Source organism: Haliotis cracherodii, unplaced genomic scaffold (assembly GCF_022045235.1).
Source record: "Haliotis cracherodii isolate W230 unplaced genomic scaffold, xgHalCrac1.p SCAF_3, whole genome shotgun sequence".
In the NCBI taxonomy this organism is placed as follows: domain Eukaryota; kingdom Metazoa; phylum Mollusca; class Gastropoda; order Lepetellida; family Haliotidae; genus Haliotis; species Haliotis cracherodii.
In genome coordinates this window covers 53636795-53654188 of record NW_027266286.1, presented here as the reverse complement: position 1 = coordinate 53654188, position 17394 = coordinate 53636795, and the positions used below count along the sequence as shown (strand labels likewise).

At 37.3% G+C, this 17394-nt stretch overlaps 1 protein-coding gene across 1 annotated transcript; it reads left to right on the top strand.

Moving 5' to 3' along the window:
• The first annotated feature begins 8662 nt into the window (after nt 1-8662).
• On the top strand, nt 8663-15842 carry LOC139476103 (excitatory amino acid transporter 3-like). Its single transcript, XM_071259359.1, has 7 exons — nt 8663-8862; nt 10590-10837; nt 11466-11592; nt 13199-13432; nt 13950-14144; nt 14886-15020; nt 15668-15842. Exons 1-7 carry the CDS (start codon nt 8663-8665, stop codon nt 15840-15842), a joined length of 1314 nt encoding a protein of 437 aa, XP_071115460.1.
• Nucleotides 15843-17394: the final 1552 nt, after the last annotated feature.

The following is a 17394-nucleotide window of genomic DNA, read 5'->3' as shown; positions in this document are numbered from 1 at the left end:
TTTGAGAAAACCAAAACACAGATTCTATGCAGCTTTTGTAGATTTTCGTAAGGCATTTCACTTTGTTGACAGAAATAAGCTATTGTATGTACTTCTCATGAAAAATGTACATGGGAAAGTGTTTAGAATTCTAACAGATATGTATGACAAGTTCCAGCTTGTGTTAGAATCATAAGTTCGAAAACTGAAATATTCACAACATCATTTAGAGTACACCAAGCTAAGGATGTATGTTGAGTGCTGTTTTATTTATAATTTGTTTTTTTATAAATGATCTAGGAGATGAAACGAAGAAATGTGGACTGGGAGGTGTTATTGTCAGAGATGGAGTAAACGATATCCTGCTGCTATTATTTGCAGATGACGTATCATTGACTAATGATACTGTAATAGGCCTACAAAAAACCTTCATGTGTTAAAATGCTATTGTAACAAATGTGCCCTAGAAGTTAACCCAGAGAAGTAATGTATTGTTGTTTTCAGAAATGGCGGATACCTAAAAAATACAGAAAAATGGACTTATCATGGTAAACATATGAAAAGTATCCCATTATAAATATCTAGGTATTGCCTTCACATCAAACGCGTTTATTATTAAAGGATTATCCAAATATTTTTACTAAATCTAGCTTATACAATATTTGACAGTATAATAGCTTCCATTTTGTGAAATGGTTCGGAAATTTTGGGCTACACTTTTACTTTAAACGATATTTATGTGATATCTAAAAAGTATCCAGGGGAAGTAGGTAGTACCAACTTATGTGTTCAGTATTGTAGTCGTTGTATAAAGTGTTGGTGCAGACTGTTGTTTATTGATAGTAATCGATACCTAAAAGCATGTTATAATATATTAAAATCACAGAATGAAAACAGCTGCCAGAACTGGGTAACGCATGTTCATTTACTGCTATTAGAAACTGGATTTACGGATGTTTAAATCGCACTGGATTGCGTCAATATATCAAATTTTATACAATGTTTCAAGCAAAGATGTAACGACATAGAGATTCAGAATTGGCGTGCTAAAATTATTTCTTCTTCATTTCTAAACCATTATTATACATATAAGTCGGTACTCGAACCACATAAATATATTATGGAGTTATGTCCAAATAAAGATCTTATCCGTATATTATTTAAATTCCGATGTCTGAGCCATTAGTTGGGTAATCAACATTTTCGTTACAATGACAAAGTCAATAATGATTTACTGAAGTGCAATAAATGTAATCATGATATAATTGAAGATGAATACCATTTGTCTTTTAGTTCGTCCGTTTTATATGGATAACAGAAAGCTCAAAATCCCATGCTACATTTACAAGTATCCATCATGAGCAAAATGTAATCAATTAGCAGCAACGAAAAGTGTTAAGTTAATTAAAAACAGTGCTATATATTTGAACATAAAGCTGCCTGTATGACGTATCATGATATTGTATCTAGATTGTATAACATTTGTTCCACCAAGGTCATTTCATGTATTGTACTCTTGGCCATTCGACCTTTGATACCCAATAAACATCTTCTTCTTCATCATCATTATCATCATCATCATCATCAGCAGCAGCAGCAGCACAGCTGTGATAACTGCTGATATTAAAAATTATTTGTGCAAATCATCGATATTGTAAGGATATTGCGGTCCGAACATCTCTATGTCTGCGATATCGGTATAGTTTGTTTGGGCATAACAAAAAACAAGATGCATTTGCGCATTTGCGCTGAAGATATTTCTATCATTTTCCTGTTCAAGTAATTAGTGTTTTCAGGAGTTCAATACAGAATCTCAGTTTTGTAACTATTTGACTCTGACAATTTAGTATACTATAAATTAATTTCTTCAACACTAACTGATTCAACATTCGTATTGTTGATGTGAGGATTGTCATTATCAATGATGAAGACAATATGAATAGGTTAATACAGGCAGGTGTTACCACTGATACTGTTACATGTTATTTTATGTTCATGTAGTCATTTATGTCAAATAGGTGGGCGCGTTCTGTATATGATCAAACAGTGTTTTTCTCTTCACATTGTCAATTCAAAGCAAAGGAAATTTATTATGGGCACAAACAAGATCGTTCACTTCTGTCCCCTAAGTTTGTGTACACCTTCTACTAGATGGCTACCATAAAAATATAGCTTTATCGTTGGATTATTGACTAGGTTTAACTGATTGTAGTCACATGGTAACAATAGCCTCTGTTCCGTAGAGATCCTTGCCGTAAGAGGCAACAAACGAGGTCGGGTGGTCAGACTCGCTGACTTGGTTGATGCATGTCATCGTATTCCAGTTGCGTAGATCAATTCATTGAATTGCCTTGTCCAGACTTGATTATTTATAGTCCGACGTCATACTGGAATATTGCTCAGTACGGCTCTATACAACAAACACAAATAACTGGTTATATCGTTGTTTTGTTTTTGAATGATATAAATCGATCTAAAATATAATGGGGAAAAGATTGCACTTCAAGTGTAAAAAAAGAAAAGTTACAAATTACCTCGACATAACATGCAAAATTTAAACAAAAACAACGTTTTTTAAAAAAAAAATTAAAAAATCCTGTTCGGCTCCTCCTTTCAAGCAGTGACCGACAAATATCCTTTCCCTGACACAAAATCCTGTAATAATATTTGTCTCAGTATTTTTTCGGCAGTTGCAAGGGGGTGGATTTGGGTTTTGTTTGGAAACTTAAACACAAGAAAGAAATGCATTTTTATGCAAATTTACACAAATGATGTCTTTCCCAAATGTGCGAATTGTAAATTAACTCCAGGGTTTTGTAAATGTTGCAAACCATACATCTCTGTTTAACTGTTAGATAACAGTAGGTTTTTCATCGCTGCAAGGGGTTTTGGTAAAAATAAAAAAGTTATTTGGTGTATGGTATCTTTGGCAGATTTAGATTTGATTACTTAAAGTGATAAACATAGAACACGTCCCATTTTAATTCTGGAAACCCAAAAGTCCAGAAACTCTACGGTCTTTGCCCAGTCTCGGTTAAAGGTATTTATAAAATTAAACATGCTGTTTTCATGGGAACATACCAAGGAAGAAAAAATGAAAAAAGAATTGTTCAAAAACTCAATATTTACACTATGTCGCCCATGGGCAGGCCCATGGGCGAGAGTATGTTCCTTTACTTAAAACTCATGTTTTTGTTTCGCAAATACATTTAATGTATTCATTCAAGTATCATGACACAAAATTTAACTCATTTTAACTTAATTCAACGATTTTATAGCGATATTGAAATATTTCGCCCATGCATGGGCGAGAATATGTTCCTTTACTCAAAACTCATGTTTTTGTTTCGCAAATACATTAAATGTATTTATTCAAGTATCATGACACAAAATTTAACTCATTTTAACTTAATTCAACGATTTTATAGCGATATTGAAATATTTCACCCATGGGCGAGAAAAGGTTTGGCCTAGGGGCAGGCCCATGGGCGAGAATATTTCCCTTTGCTCAAAACTTGTGTTTTAGTGTCGCATATACATAAAGGTGTTCTTAGAAGTTTCATGTCACATAATTTAACAAATTTTAACTTAATTCAACTATTTTACGGCGTTATTGAAATATTTCGCACTGGACTAGAAAGTTTGGCCCATGGGCGAGAATATTTTCCTTTGCTCAACAGTTTCAGTTTCGCAAATACATTAAGGTGTGTCTACAAGCATGACAAATGATTCAACTATTTTACGGCGTTATTAAAATATTTCGCCCATGTTTTCGTCAGTCCCTTTCAAGCATCAACTAACTGTGTGCAAAGTATATTGTATCATGTGAAATATACTTTATATTATATAATTACATTACTATTTAAAAAGGGCATTTGGTTGGATGTTTCCTTTATAGAAGTTCTACAAATTTCACCTGTTTTACATATTGAAGCGATCTTTAATGAACCCGGCCTTACCTCTCAAAACGTTTTGACAGTTTATCATATGAATTCATGTGCGTGTACTCCAATTCATTGGAGTTATTTTCCACAACATTAAAGTTTAGTTAGTTTCTATTTCATTTCCCATTTTATGTCCCGTTGATACATCACACTGTGCAATTACGTGACACTAGGTATGCAATATACAGGTACGCGTGCGAATATTTTAATGAAAAAAACTATTCGTCTTTTATTGCATAACGTTTGGCTGAATATCTTACATTCTAACGAAATCTCGAAATAATTATTTAATTACATGCGATGTCGAATTGACCAGTTATTAGTTAAGCTTACATGAAATATTCATGAAGATTACAACAAGATGTTTCAATGATTATTTATTTTATCAAGATGGCCTTAAGGACCTGTATGAAGGCCAACCTGATGCTGATCCTCACTGTCATCTCTGCAGTGATGGGAGTGACCATCGGGTTGCTGAGTCGACAGCTTCATCTCTCCACGGACACCATCCAACTCATCAGTCTCCCGGGGGATACATTCATGAGGATGCTGAAGATGCTCATACTTCCGCTGATTGTTGCAAGCATGATCACAGGTACAGTGGAATGTGTCTGGACCGGACTTGTGTGGATTCGAAATGTTAGTACGGTTTAGGCCCGGATTGGTGAGATTTTAACAGGAGTTGCGTCCCTTTCTGTACACGGAAGATCGAATACAATATTCATTTAAAATCATAAAAGAGTCAGTTCCCTGTCTCTATGATGCTTACAAAGTAATTGAAATCAGCTAAATCGAAAGAGGTTCACTTACAAACATTTAATAAAACTCGTAATGCATCACTTTTAACTCAACCCGGATCAATACACAGTGTTTCTCTGTTTCATAAGTTAATTCAATCAACAGTCGTTTTTTCTTGTATTTTACATCCACAATACACTATATACACTTCATTTGTCTGTTCAAGAATTTAATTCAGTGGGAATGTCACAATTAAAACAAATTCAGTTTCTGTTACTCAGGCTTTCGTTAATCTGTACTGCACACACACCATATATTCACAATTCTAGTTTGGTTCTTTGTGAGATCAAATACGCTGCCCCTTATTTATTAGAAAGTACATTTTTGACATCTGAAACATCCTTTTCGATAAGTGACTAACTCGGGGTCTGGGGGCCAGTGTCGATATATTTGCAGTAATGTTCGTCACTGCCCACAAAGGAATCTCACATTGTTTAGTGACATTCTACTCGCCCAGTGCCATATAAATAACCATAGTGGCGAATGTAGCGCAAGTGAACATGCCGTGGGTTAGCCTAGTGGTTATAGTGTTCGCTCGTCACGCCGAAAGCCCAGGTTTGATTCCCCATATTGGTATGATATGTGAACTCTATTACTTGCGACTTCCGTCGTGGTATTGCTGGAATATTGCTAAAAGCGGCTCAAGACCAAACTCATTCAAATAAATAAAGCGACAAAACCCTTTCCATATTCAATAGAAAGATCGATAGTGCGATTCCGAATATATCATGAGTATGTGTTTATGAATCGCTATCAAATAGTGGTGATACAAGGTGTTCGCGAAAAGGTGTGCATATCCTGCCCCACGTGTTTCCCCCATCATGTCAATTGTCAGTTGTTTACCTGAAAAAACACGGGAACATGTGGTCAAAATAAGGAATTGTATCTGACATGATTTTTGTCACTGATGCGTCAAATTTAGAAGTCTATCATAAAACTTTTTGAAAGCTTCACTGCGGCCTCGAATATTGTAACCTTCATCAAACAACTTCTGAGCAAGAGTCGTATGACGATCTTTGAAACATGACGGAAACAGCATGCTCGATTGTATCTCAAAAGTTGTGAAATGTAAATACTAAGGGCTGGAATATTGCTCGACATGACGGGAAAATTGACTGTTGGAAAGTCGAAGTCACCCCTCTTGTCATACAGTTTTGTAGAGAGTCACTCTGAATGTTTATGCATAGATCTGAATATGAAACAGATGAGGCAAGTCCCACTGGTCTCCTATATTTTTAGTTCAGGTGGTCAGGTGGGTAAATCAGTGGAAGGGGATTGGCTATTGGATTGTTATTGAACGATATCATATCATCGATATACCTGAAGCTAAAGTTAAACTTCCTGGCCAAATTACCTTGTTTTGACTTTGCCAATCCGAGCAGAAATTCCGATTAATATGTACAATGAAACAGATCCGCAAGAAGGGGAGCACAATTGGTGCCCATGCTTTAATCAATGAGGAAGTCCAGCATTTCACATGTTGCTTTCTCACCAAACTTCAGATGGCATTTGCTTTTATTTTGTACAAATTGTCGCCCGAGCTTTTGAATTTAGAAGCATAACTGTATCTGTGGTCACCACGTTTTGTAACAAAAGCTGCATGGACCAATGGAAAGAAGTTTGTCCTTTGTGGTGTACAAAGTTGAAAAACCTTACGTTTTGACAGAATGGAGCTTGGCTCTTTTCTGAGATGGCAAAAAGTCAAGCAAATCCTTTGAGTTTTTGAGAATCCACGTGGTATTAATTCCACTCAAATTCTTCCTATGAATATAAAGAAGGTCCTTACTTGGATGTATTAAGGATTATTGTTAGTGTTTGAGACAAGGATTTGGTGGTACATTTGCTGGACCCAGCAATATATCTCTCTTTGCACGCATTTTTATGGAGCTTTGCAATCTAGTTCAAAAGAGGAATGGACATGTGTTCATGGTTGAGAGTCAGGACAAAAGTTGCTGCATGTTTAGGCAGATTGCTTCCTCAGTTAACATTCTGGCCTTATGTATGGCATTATTTGATATGTAATTTATACCAAATTCTTTGATAAAAAAATCAATGTAAGGATGCTTACGTATATTGACCTTGTCTGTGGGAACAAGTACACACGTTTCATTTAGGGCAGAGAGGACAGAATGGGTTTATTCCATTACCGCTTCCTCTTTTTAAGACTGTTCATTCTATCAATGACAACATCACTCAATTTCCTTGCCCACTCTGAAAGACTTTGAACAGGTTCCTCTTTTGTCCCATTTTTGGGGCAAATTCTTCGACAGTATCCATGATGATTTTAAAGTTGTAATCCCAATTGGTAGGAGATTGCTCACGGTTTTTTGGTCTATTTTTGAATAACTGACGAAGGTAGTTATTGTCAACAATAGAGATGTCACCCGATGATATAACCTACTGCTTGACACCAGTATGGTGAGTATTGGCAAGAACAAGTAGTGGAATTCACATGATGAGCTGCCAGGTTCACAACACATTCTTGTGGTTGAACAACCTGGATGAAATTGTGTTCGTAAAGGAAAATGAAATTTTGTTGGTGGTTTGTGACATTTGAAATATTGTTGGGGAAACGGATTTTTGTCAGAGAAAATTTAAGGCATCAATTCCCTATTTTTGCAAATTTTGAATTCAAGAACATGGGTTCTGTCTAATTCTGGTTTTGGTTTGGCTCAGCGATATCAAGAATTATACTCTCTAGTACATACTGTTGGGTCTTACTGTTGTACGACCCACCCAACAGCAAAAGTTGCTGTAATCATTTAATTTCTTTCCATGACACAGAGTATAGTCTTCTTCTTACTTTGTGCAGTCACAATGGTTTCTAAAGGAGAGGCAACAAACATTCCAAAATGAATGGTATCATTTGGCCTTCGTCCTTTCTTGTGACCATGGCTACGTCGACGTCTCTAGGATGCAGGAAATAGACACAATACATTGACGTTGGCAGTTCGTTGGTGGGAAAGGCTGCCAACGTCTTTAGTTTTTTAACATCCACAAGGATACTGTACACAACAATCGAATCCAGTGATTTTCTCTGTACATTCTATACTGCATTTAAGGCTATTAGAGGGATGGTATATTTTCTCCAATATCCTAACTTTCAAGGATTGAGTGATTTTCAGAACTGAAATGTTGGTAGACACAGTAAGAATCATTTCTGTTGATGCCCGATCTATGTGGGCTGACCCGTGTCGATAATTTATGTTGTGTCTCTCCACAAAGGGTACATTGGGCGTTATCTATGACGTTGTTTGTTTGGTCTTCAAAAGGTTTTGTGCAGTATGTATCGACTGGCAAAAGTCAAATCCTCCGTGTGATGACGTCAGTATAACTTAATGTTTATGGCAGCTTCCAATGGGTCGACGTGTACTATTTTTCGACCATGGCATTAACTTCTATTTCAATTTCAATGACACCGATAATGAGCGAAAATAACTCTCGCAAAGACTGTGGACATGCTTCCACATTGGATGGCAAAATCAATGTCACACAGAGGCAAGATGTAAACATTACCGCTTCAGACGTTTCTGTTTTTGGTGTTTTTTTTAATATGTTTGCAATTTCTTTACGATATGTGTATGTTGTATAGTAAACATGTCTCTTATTTCATGAGCAAACCGGATATTACCGACATAAACAATAGCAATAATAGGATCGAAATATAACGACCAAGATCTTATCTGTGAGATGATAGTTAGGCCCTGAATTGCTATTACCATACACCATCATCTAAAAGACTTTGTACCATGAAATCTAAGCTGTTTGTTACGCCATACGTTGTGGTGTGACCATACTTCATAGTAAAGCTTGATCATATTTTGCCAATATGGCCCTTCCAATGTTCCATAGAATACTAGCCACTTTAGCCACTTTCATGACTGAACATGAATGGGTTATTCCATTACGTGTGTTTTATTGTTTAAATAGGAATTGCAAGCATGGACACCAGGTCATCAGGAAAAATGGGTCTGTTCACCATCGTCTACTATGTATCCACAACCGTCATAGCCATTTGTGTTGGCTTTGCCCTGGTGTTCATGATCAAGCCAGGAATACATGGCACAGTGACGTCCTATGACACGCAGTCTCAGGATTTCCATGCTCCTTCGTCACTTGACATGTTTCTTGATCTCATCAAGTAAGTGATGACGGTTACATGAATAATTTATTTAGGCATACCTTTTTTTCAATTGACATGACTAATGTTTCCTTAACTTTCAGCCTCAAGAGATCTGTGACATTACTACAAATAGTTACGACCCTACACTTAAATTACATTAACCAAAATTGTCATGTGTTCATTGTCAAATATTATCCATTCTGTTTACACCTCAGTTATTGACTACCCTTTGCATGTTTTTGTGACTGATTCGGTTGGGGAAGGATTATCATCACTAGTTGATAGTAATTCTTAAACAAATACTACTGATATGGTCGTAATATGGTCGTAATCGTTTGGAAACAGTAAACAACTTTTGGGATGTCCGTTTCTGTAATATCTTTATATGTGCACTGCAATATATGATTAATTTAATGTTTCGCGAACACCGTGTGTCATTGATCAGCAGTCAGGCATTCATATGGTTTTATTTTGCACCTCAATTTTACCTTTTATGTCCAATAAAATCTGTTTGGGTGGATAATCGAGACTGGTTATTCTCTGGCGTTGACGTTCCCCACGGTTTTTATCGCTTTGGGTTATTACAATTAATGATAGTAAATGGAGGTTATCACAATTCTGAGCAAGATTGGGACAGTCAAGCCTTATGTTTTTTCAAATAAAGGTTCCTTAACTCTGTATGGTTCGAAGGTTTAGGTTGTAAATAAACGCCACAAAACCGTTTCCATTATCATAAGAGCCCACTGTACAACTCTGACTCTATCATAACCATACAGTTCGCGAAAAGGTGACCGTTTCCTGTCCCATCGGTGGCACATGCAAAGCCAAGTCAATTTTTCTTGATCTCGACACTTAATGATCGGGTGAATGGTTAATGTGGAAGCCATCCTGTTTATGCATTGTATAAATGCTCGTGCATTCAATATTGATTGAAACCTATTGAAATGCACAAAAGTAGCATTACCTGAAAGACATTCTATATGCTTATGCATCTTAGTAAATAACATTGATTATATAAGTTGTTTATCTTCAACGTCATATGGGTTTGTGTGCATCTCCCATACTGTTGGAGAAAATGCCTTCCTGAGAGCATTACCGAATATCGCCAAGTAGTTCAATATATATTTTATGTGCAAATCGCTTTGTGTTATAAAATATAGAAACATTTGATATGGTTTAGATATCTTCTGTTAAGGTTAAAGATGAACAAGGAGTAGGTGGTTAAACATCGATAGGTAATTATCATATATGAATTATATGAATGCTGTTTATTATTATGATATGCATATGGTGATGTATTACTGCATTATCACATCAATAAATACTGCCATAATCCCAATATGATTATACTTCAACTCTCCCATGAATATGAGAAAGGACAATGCATTATGAAGTAATGCAACGTCCTGATACCTTTGTAAATATATGTATGTATCAATCTGTTTATAGCTATATTAGAATCATACATTTATCTATTAATATTCGAAATGCATACTCAGGAAGAAAGGCTACTCTGATACCCACTCTAGGATGTATCAATATAAAAGGTTTATTACTGACACAGAACCAGAGTCATCTTTAATCAAAGACCGTGGCAAAATGTGTGATCTCATTGTAAATCGTTATTCATATTTTAATCTCTGGCTTGCCTGGTATAGAATCGACCGTTTACATTATATATATGGTATTTTTATGACTGTGACGTACAGCATTCCCTCACTCGCTGTGGTCATTTGTTCTTTCAGAAATCTGTTTCCAGATAATATCGTGAGTGCTGCAATTCAAAGTACATACACGCTATATGTCAAGGAAGAGTACATCGATATCAAGAGGGAATCCCTAGACGAATATGCGCACCAAAATGTAACAAACACGTCCTACAGGGACGGTAACTCAACATCTCTGGTAGAGCCTGATGGGGGAAATACTACAGAACAAAGAAGGTCCATCTGGACAGCCAAAACCGCCAACAAACCCGGCCTCAATGTTCTTGGTATGTAAACGCTGTGGCCATTGGTAACATACTGCGGGACGTCCGATTATCTAATATTATAATATGTGCACTGCGTGATTATTTTTTTTTTCGTGCAGATCTGTCGTAATTGATTTTCAGTGCTGAATTCATATGATTTTAAATTTCATCATTATTTGGCCTTTTAAGCACAATGGAATCTGTTTGGCAAAGTGTTGGGAAATAGATTTTTTGTTAACTTGAAATTTGAAAAACGAAGCATTCAACTTAGGATGATGAATATGAGATTCACTGTATATTCAGTTTGATTATTGGTTTCAAAGAAAATAATTCAGCGCTTCCGTGTATTCTTGCTAACCAGGCGATTTGGTTGCTAGTGAAACATACGATGTCAATCACTTGATAGCACATGGCACTGCAAAGGATTCAGGGCTGTTTGTGCAAAGGAGAGTTTCAGTTACATTTAACTTTTTATTTCATTTGAAACCTAATGCTAAAATATAGTGACAAAATCCTTTCCGTAATCGTACGAGATCTCTGTTAAAAGTAGTCCATTGTACGTTGCCAACTTTTCCATGTGCATCGAGAGCATATATCAGCTGTCAATCTGCAGTAATTTCTTTGGTATTTTCTTCTGAATGTTTTACAGGGATGTTGGTGTATTGTGCAGTATTTGGGGCAATACTTGGTAAACTGGGACATAAAGGTCGAATCGTCTTCAAGTTCTTTGAGGAACTGAATGAGATCACGATGGGCATGGTGCGCATTGTTATGTGGTAAGTCTTCCAGGACATCCGCCTGCAGTTTCATTCACTGATGGGTGAAGTATGTGTAAAACAACCAATTCTTTTAAAGTTCATTTTTGGTCGATAACTGGAACATTCTCAAAATTGGTCCTGTTTTTCATGACGTCATTTGACCAAAAATAAAATAGCCAAATTAAAAAAAATGGGACAATCATATAATTATAATCATATGATATTCAGTAGCACTTGGTGATTCACGAGGTATAATGAAAAGAATATAAATGAGCCATCTGAATTGTAAAACTTTGCAGGAAAATATAACAACATCAAACTGATGTCACAGTCCCCTGGCCAGACAAGTTACTGTATTTGGGATTATTTGAACAATATTTAATATAATGTAATTACGTAATGGGCTTTTCAATCTTGTTTACTTATAATTTATTTTGTAATCAAATATTTTTCTAATTCCCTTCAAAACTGATCATTTTGTGTGAATTACTCAAATGACCATAACAGCGAAAAGAATTATCCAACTGCGATATGAATATATTGACATTGATCATCAGTGCTATTCTGAGCACATGCACTGTACTTTCAGCAATATTCTATACTGGCCGACCCGTGAAGATCCGGGATAGAATAGGTCTTCAGCAACCCATGCTTGCCGTAAAAGGCGACTATGCTTGTCGTAAGAGGCAACTAACAGGATCGGGTGGTCAGTCTCGCTGACTTGGTTGATGCATGTCATCGTATCCTAATTGCGTGGATCGATGCTCATGATATTAATAACTGGATTGTCTGGTCCAGACTCGATTTTTTTACAGACTGCCGTCATATAGCTGGAATATTGCTGAGTGCGGTGTTAAACAAACAAACAAACAACATCTGTATTGGCCATGGGGCGGCAATGTGGGAGTAAGCTTCACCTCAATCCCTGTTAAATTATGAACATTCTGTGAAAGACTTAAACATTGATAAATGATGTTTCTCAAGTACTATTTCAGCTATTTACATAAAACATCTTCCGTGGCCCGGGTTTGATTCCCACATTTGTATATTGTGGGAAGCTCTTTTCTAGTGTCTGCCGCCTTGATATTGCTGTGTAGCGTCGTCAAACACACTCACTCACTTGCTGAAATGATGCCCAGTAACTGATATATCCAGCCAATAATTCGTGATAATTCGTGATAATGTATAAACTACCATCAGTGACTGGGTAATTTTTGTAATTTTTTACTTGAAACCATTGTGTGATAATTTCAATAATAGTGTAGCAAATATACTTTTCATTTACTCTGACAGATACACATTGAGATTATAACCAAGCGTTGAACAGTAATATAACTATTTAGCGCGTGACAATTTGATGTGGAAGGAAAGTCCGAAGCTATGTATGATTTAGATATTTACCATCCACGATTCCCACCCTCCCACATAAATGGATGAATCTGGGAATCGAACCACGAGTATACCTTTCTTGTGCTGCCTATAACGGCATTGCCCCCGACAGATAAAAGAATATGAATTTCCCCTATAATCATGAACACTTTACTTATTTTTTGAAAAATCGAAAAGATGTTTTAAAACATTTCATACACTTTAAACGACCAGCTAATACTATGTTTTGTTTTAGGTTCTCGCCCATTGGCGTCCTGTCCCTCATCACTGGAAAGATCCTGAGTGTTTCCAACCTCGCTGGGATGGTTCATCACCTCGGGATATTCCTAGCTACATTGCTCACCGGTCTCTTCGTGCAGGCTGTTGTGATCATACCGCTGATATACCTCATCCTGACACGGAAGAACCCTTTCAGGGTGTCAATGGGAATAGTGCATGCTCTTCTGACCGCACTGGGCACCAATTCTAGGTCCGTCATTGCAATCAATCGCTTAGTATTGCTACATGTGATGAAACCTTTCGAGCAGTTACAAATATTTACATAGGAGTTGATAAAGGCATGCAAGTAGTAAATATGTGAGGCCATTGTTCTGAGAGTTACTTTGGGCAGAATGAATTACACGAATAACCAGTCACCCGTAGGTCTCCCAACAACTTGTCTGACGTTGCTGCCAAGTTAATCGGGTGGTCAGGATCGATGTGGTTGATCGCATGTCATTATATCCTATACGCTTATGGTGTCAATTAATTGAATTGTCTACAGATCGCCGTGATGTAAGAAAAATATTGTTGGGTACGGGGTCCATTGCTAAGCTACTGCGTATATAGAATGGTATCAGGTATTCTGTTGTTTATCGGTCAATCCCTCATTGATAGACCGGAAAATCTTAAACATCTTCTCGGAAACCACAATGTATATAAAATACTATATGTTGAAATTTGATTCCATTTACAATGTTATTAATGCGTCAAGTTATCTTTCACAGCGCTGCAACACTTCCAGTTACCATTGAATGTTGTGAGAAGAACCTTAAGATAGACAGGACCATCAGTCGGTTTGTGCTGCCCATCGGTGCTACTATCAATATGGATGGAGCTGCCATCTTTCAAGTCGTGACTCCAGTTTACATAGCACAGCTCAGCGGAGTGCGTCTATCCATACTTGACGTTATGGCTCTTGGGTAAAACGCGTTTCTATATACACAGCGTAAAGAAAACTTAAAAACATTTTCCATAATAATACGAAATATTTACTAAAAGCATAGTCCGTTGTATGATATCACAATCATTGATCTAGTTTGCAGCGTGCTTTATAACTGCCTGGTGTATTGGAAAGAGTCACACCGTTATACAAATCACTACTCAAAGCATACATGTAAGTGGTTTCCAACATGCCCACATGGTCAATGGTTCTTTTCTCATGGCTTTGAATTTTTTCCTCCATTGTACTTCGTTCTGGATAAATAAAAGCGACAACACCCACACTGACTTTCTATCACCATAATATGTCTCTGAAAGAAGCGGAGTCGATTTATGATTCCGACCATATAATGAGCATGTGTTTGACTGATGCGTCAGATCTAAAAATGTCCTCCCCATACAACTTTTCGAAAGCTTTACAAAGGCTTTGAATGTTCCTTATCAATCTTGATCAAACATTTTACTTTTGAACAAGAATCGCATGACGCTCTTTTAAAGTTTCACTTCCCAAACGCACCAATGGCAGAGAGTCGGCCCTATTTTGTTGTTTAAATAAAATAATTGAGGATGTCTTTTCTACAACTCGTTTAAGCTGAATTTGAATGCAGAAGCAGAAAGTAGGATAGATAAAACGTGAACTTGGATATTTGATTTCCAATCGTAGACTTGTCGGGCTGTTAAGGATCATATTGCTCAGAAAAGTATTAACATTATTATTCCAGTCTGTCAGCCACGCTTGCTAGTATTGGGACTGCTGGTATACCTAATGCTTCAATAGTTATCATCATGACGTTTCTAACCTCTATGGGACTACCAACAAACGAACTCTACATAATTTTGGCTATGGACTGGTGTCTGTGAGTATTTCAGCGCAGAATGACGCACCTTTTCTCTTATTGTTACATTTTGTCATCCATAAGATAGTTTCATGTCGTCATGTTCTGCTAACTTTTAAATGCAAATCAAAGCATATATTTTAAAAGTACTTCAACTTGATGGGTATGTTTCAATTGTCTTGCAATATGGCAGATGCGCCAGTGGAGTTCACCAAGCATTATTATCAGCTGTACATGTTTAAACTCACACGAGATGAAGACAGGGTCTTGAAATGCCCGGGGGTATAAATATGCCCTTTAATTAGTAAGACCTATGTAAAACTGTTGGACACTTACAGTTACCTTCTTTCGACAAACATATCTTTATAATACACACGTACCGTGTTCTAAGGTAAGTTGGCTTATATTGATATTAATTAAATATCAACTAAAAATATTGACACATTCCTACATGTATATGCTCGAGGTTCAGATAACGTCGAGGTTCATTATTAATTGGATTCCGGATTTTGCCCACACTAAAAGGATTTAAAAAATGAAAAAGACTTAAATCTAAACCACTATTTGTTTTCCTCGCCAAACTACAAATTGTGTACACTGACAACAGCTACATTCTGTCATTTCACTCTTGTGTGACAGTGACAATAGCTACCATTCTTGTGTTCCAGGGGGCGACTGAGAACTGTAACTAATGTGAATGGAGACTGCATGGCAGCCGCGCTTCTCCAGCACTTCTTTCATCCAAATACCATAAATGGCGCGGCATCAGACAATAGTCCAACCCGAGAAGACGAGGGACAAGAAGAGGCGATTCAATTAGAGGAAGTTCAATCATTTGTATAGAATTTGAAATTGTGTCTGTGTGTACCGTTTCACTATTCACTGAAAGTAGTTTCCACCTTTGAGCTTATGTTTCCCCCGAAGGACAAAAAGCGTAAATCTAAACTTCGTAGCTGCTTCGTTCGTTCGATTGTTGTTTAACGCCGCACTCAGCAATATTCCAGCTGTATGACGGCGGTGTGTTATTAATCGCGTCTGGACCAGACAATCCAGTGATTGACATCATGGGCATCGAACCACACAACTGGTTGGTTCGTTGGCTGGTTGGTTGGTTTGTTGTTTAACGCCGCACTCAGCAATATTCCAGCTGTATGACGGCGGTGTGTTATTAATCGCGTCTGGACCAGACAATCCAGTGATTGACATCATGGGCATCGAACCACACAACTGGTTGGTTCGTTGGCTGGTTGGTTGGTTTGTTGTTTAACGCCGCACTCAGCAATATTCCAGCTGTATGACGGCGGTGTGTTATTAATCGCGTCTGGACCAGACAATCCAGTGATTTACATCATGGGCATCGAACCACACAACTGGTTGGTTCGTTGGCTGGTTGGTTGGTTTGTTGTTTAACGCCGCACTCAGCAATATTCCAGCTGTATGACGGCGGCCAAGTCGCCTTTTTCGGCCCATCTCATGGCGAGGCTACGACATTGGTGATCATCAAGCTATCAATAGTTTCATACTATACGTTAATGGCGTGACAAAACATATTATTCATATTAGTTAGTCCTAATGAGCCAGACCGCCTCCGTGGTCTAAAGGTAGAGCGTCCGCCTGGACAGTGGAAGGTCCTGGGTTCGATCCCCAGCCGCGTCATACCAAAAGACGTTAAAAGATGGTACTTGCTACCCTGTCGGGCGCTCGGCATTAAGGGGCTAAAACAAGGACTGATCGGCTCGGAGTCAGTATATTGTGTCTGAGTGGGGTATTCATGTTAAACTGCGGCATTGTATCTCAGTGTACTAGCACTATAAATCGGTATCAGTACGAACTAGTACAAGCAGCCTCACACACACACGTGCATACACGTCGCTATATAAGTGCAATAATCTCGGACGCGACGTTAAACCCCATTTCACCTCGCCTCACCTAATGAGTCAACATTTTAACAACTAAGCTCCCCTACTTAACCACCTGAACAAAACATCCCACAAAGCTAAACATGTTTTAAACATAGGTCCTAAACATGTTTAGGAACACGCTTAGGTTTGTGGGGTTGAAGTGTAAATTACGGAAACGACATTAGAGAAAATTTGTATATTATATTATATCATATATAATCTCCTGCTGATGCAATATAAGCAATATTTACTTGCATATGTCACGAAAAGAGGGATAAGAATAGCCGATTGACACATTTATTTTCATTTCTGGTAACAATAGTTGTTTATAGTGGATTATAAAATATATGGAACCCTTGTGTTGATATCACGTTTGCTTGTAACTGACAGACTACTTTATGGAGGTTTTGAATACTTACATGGTAGTGGGTGATCTTCATATGTTTCAGTCTTGTGGACCTATGTTGACTACAATATGATATTCATGGACTTAG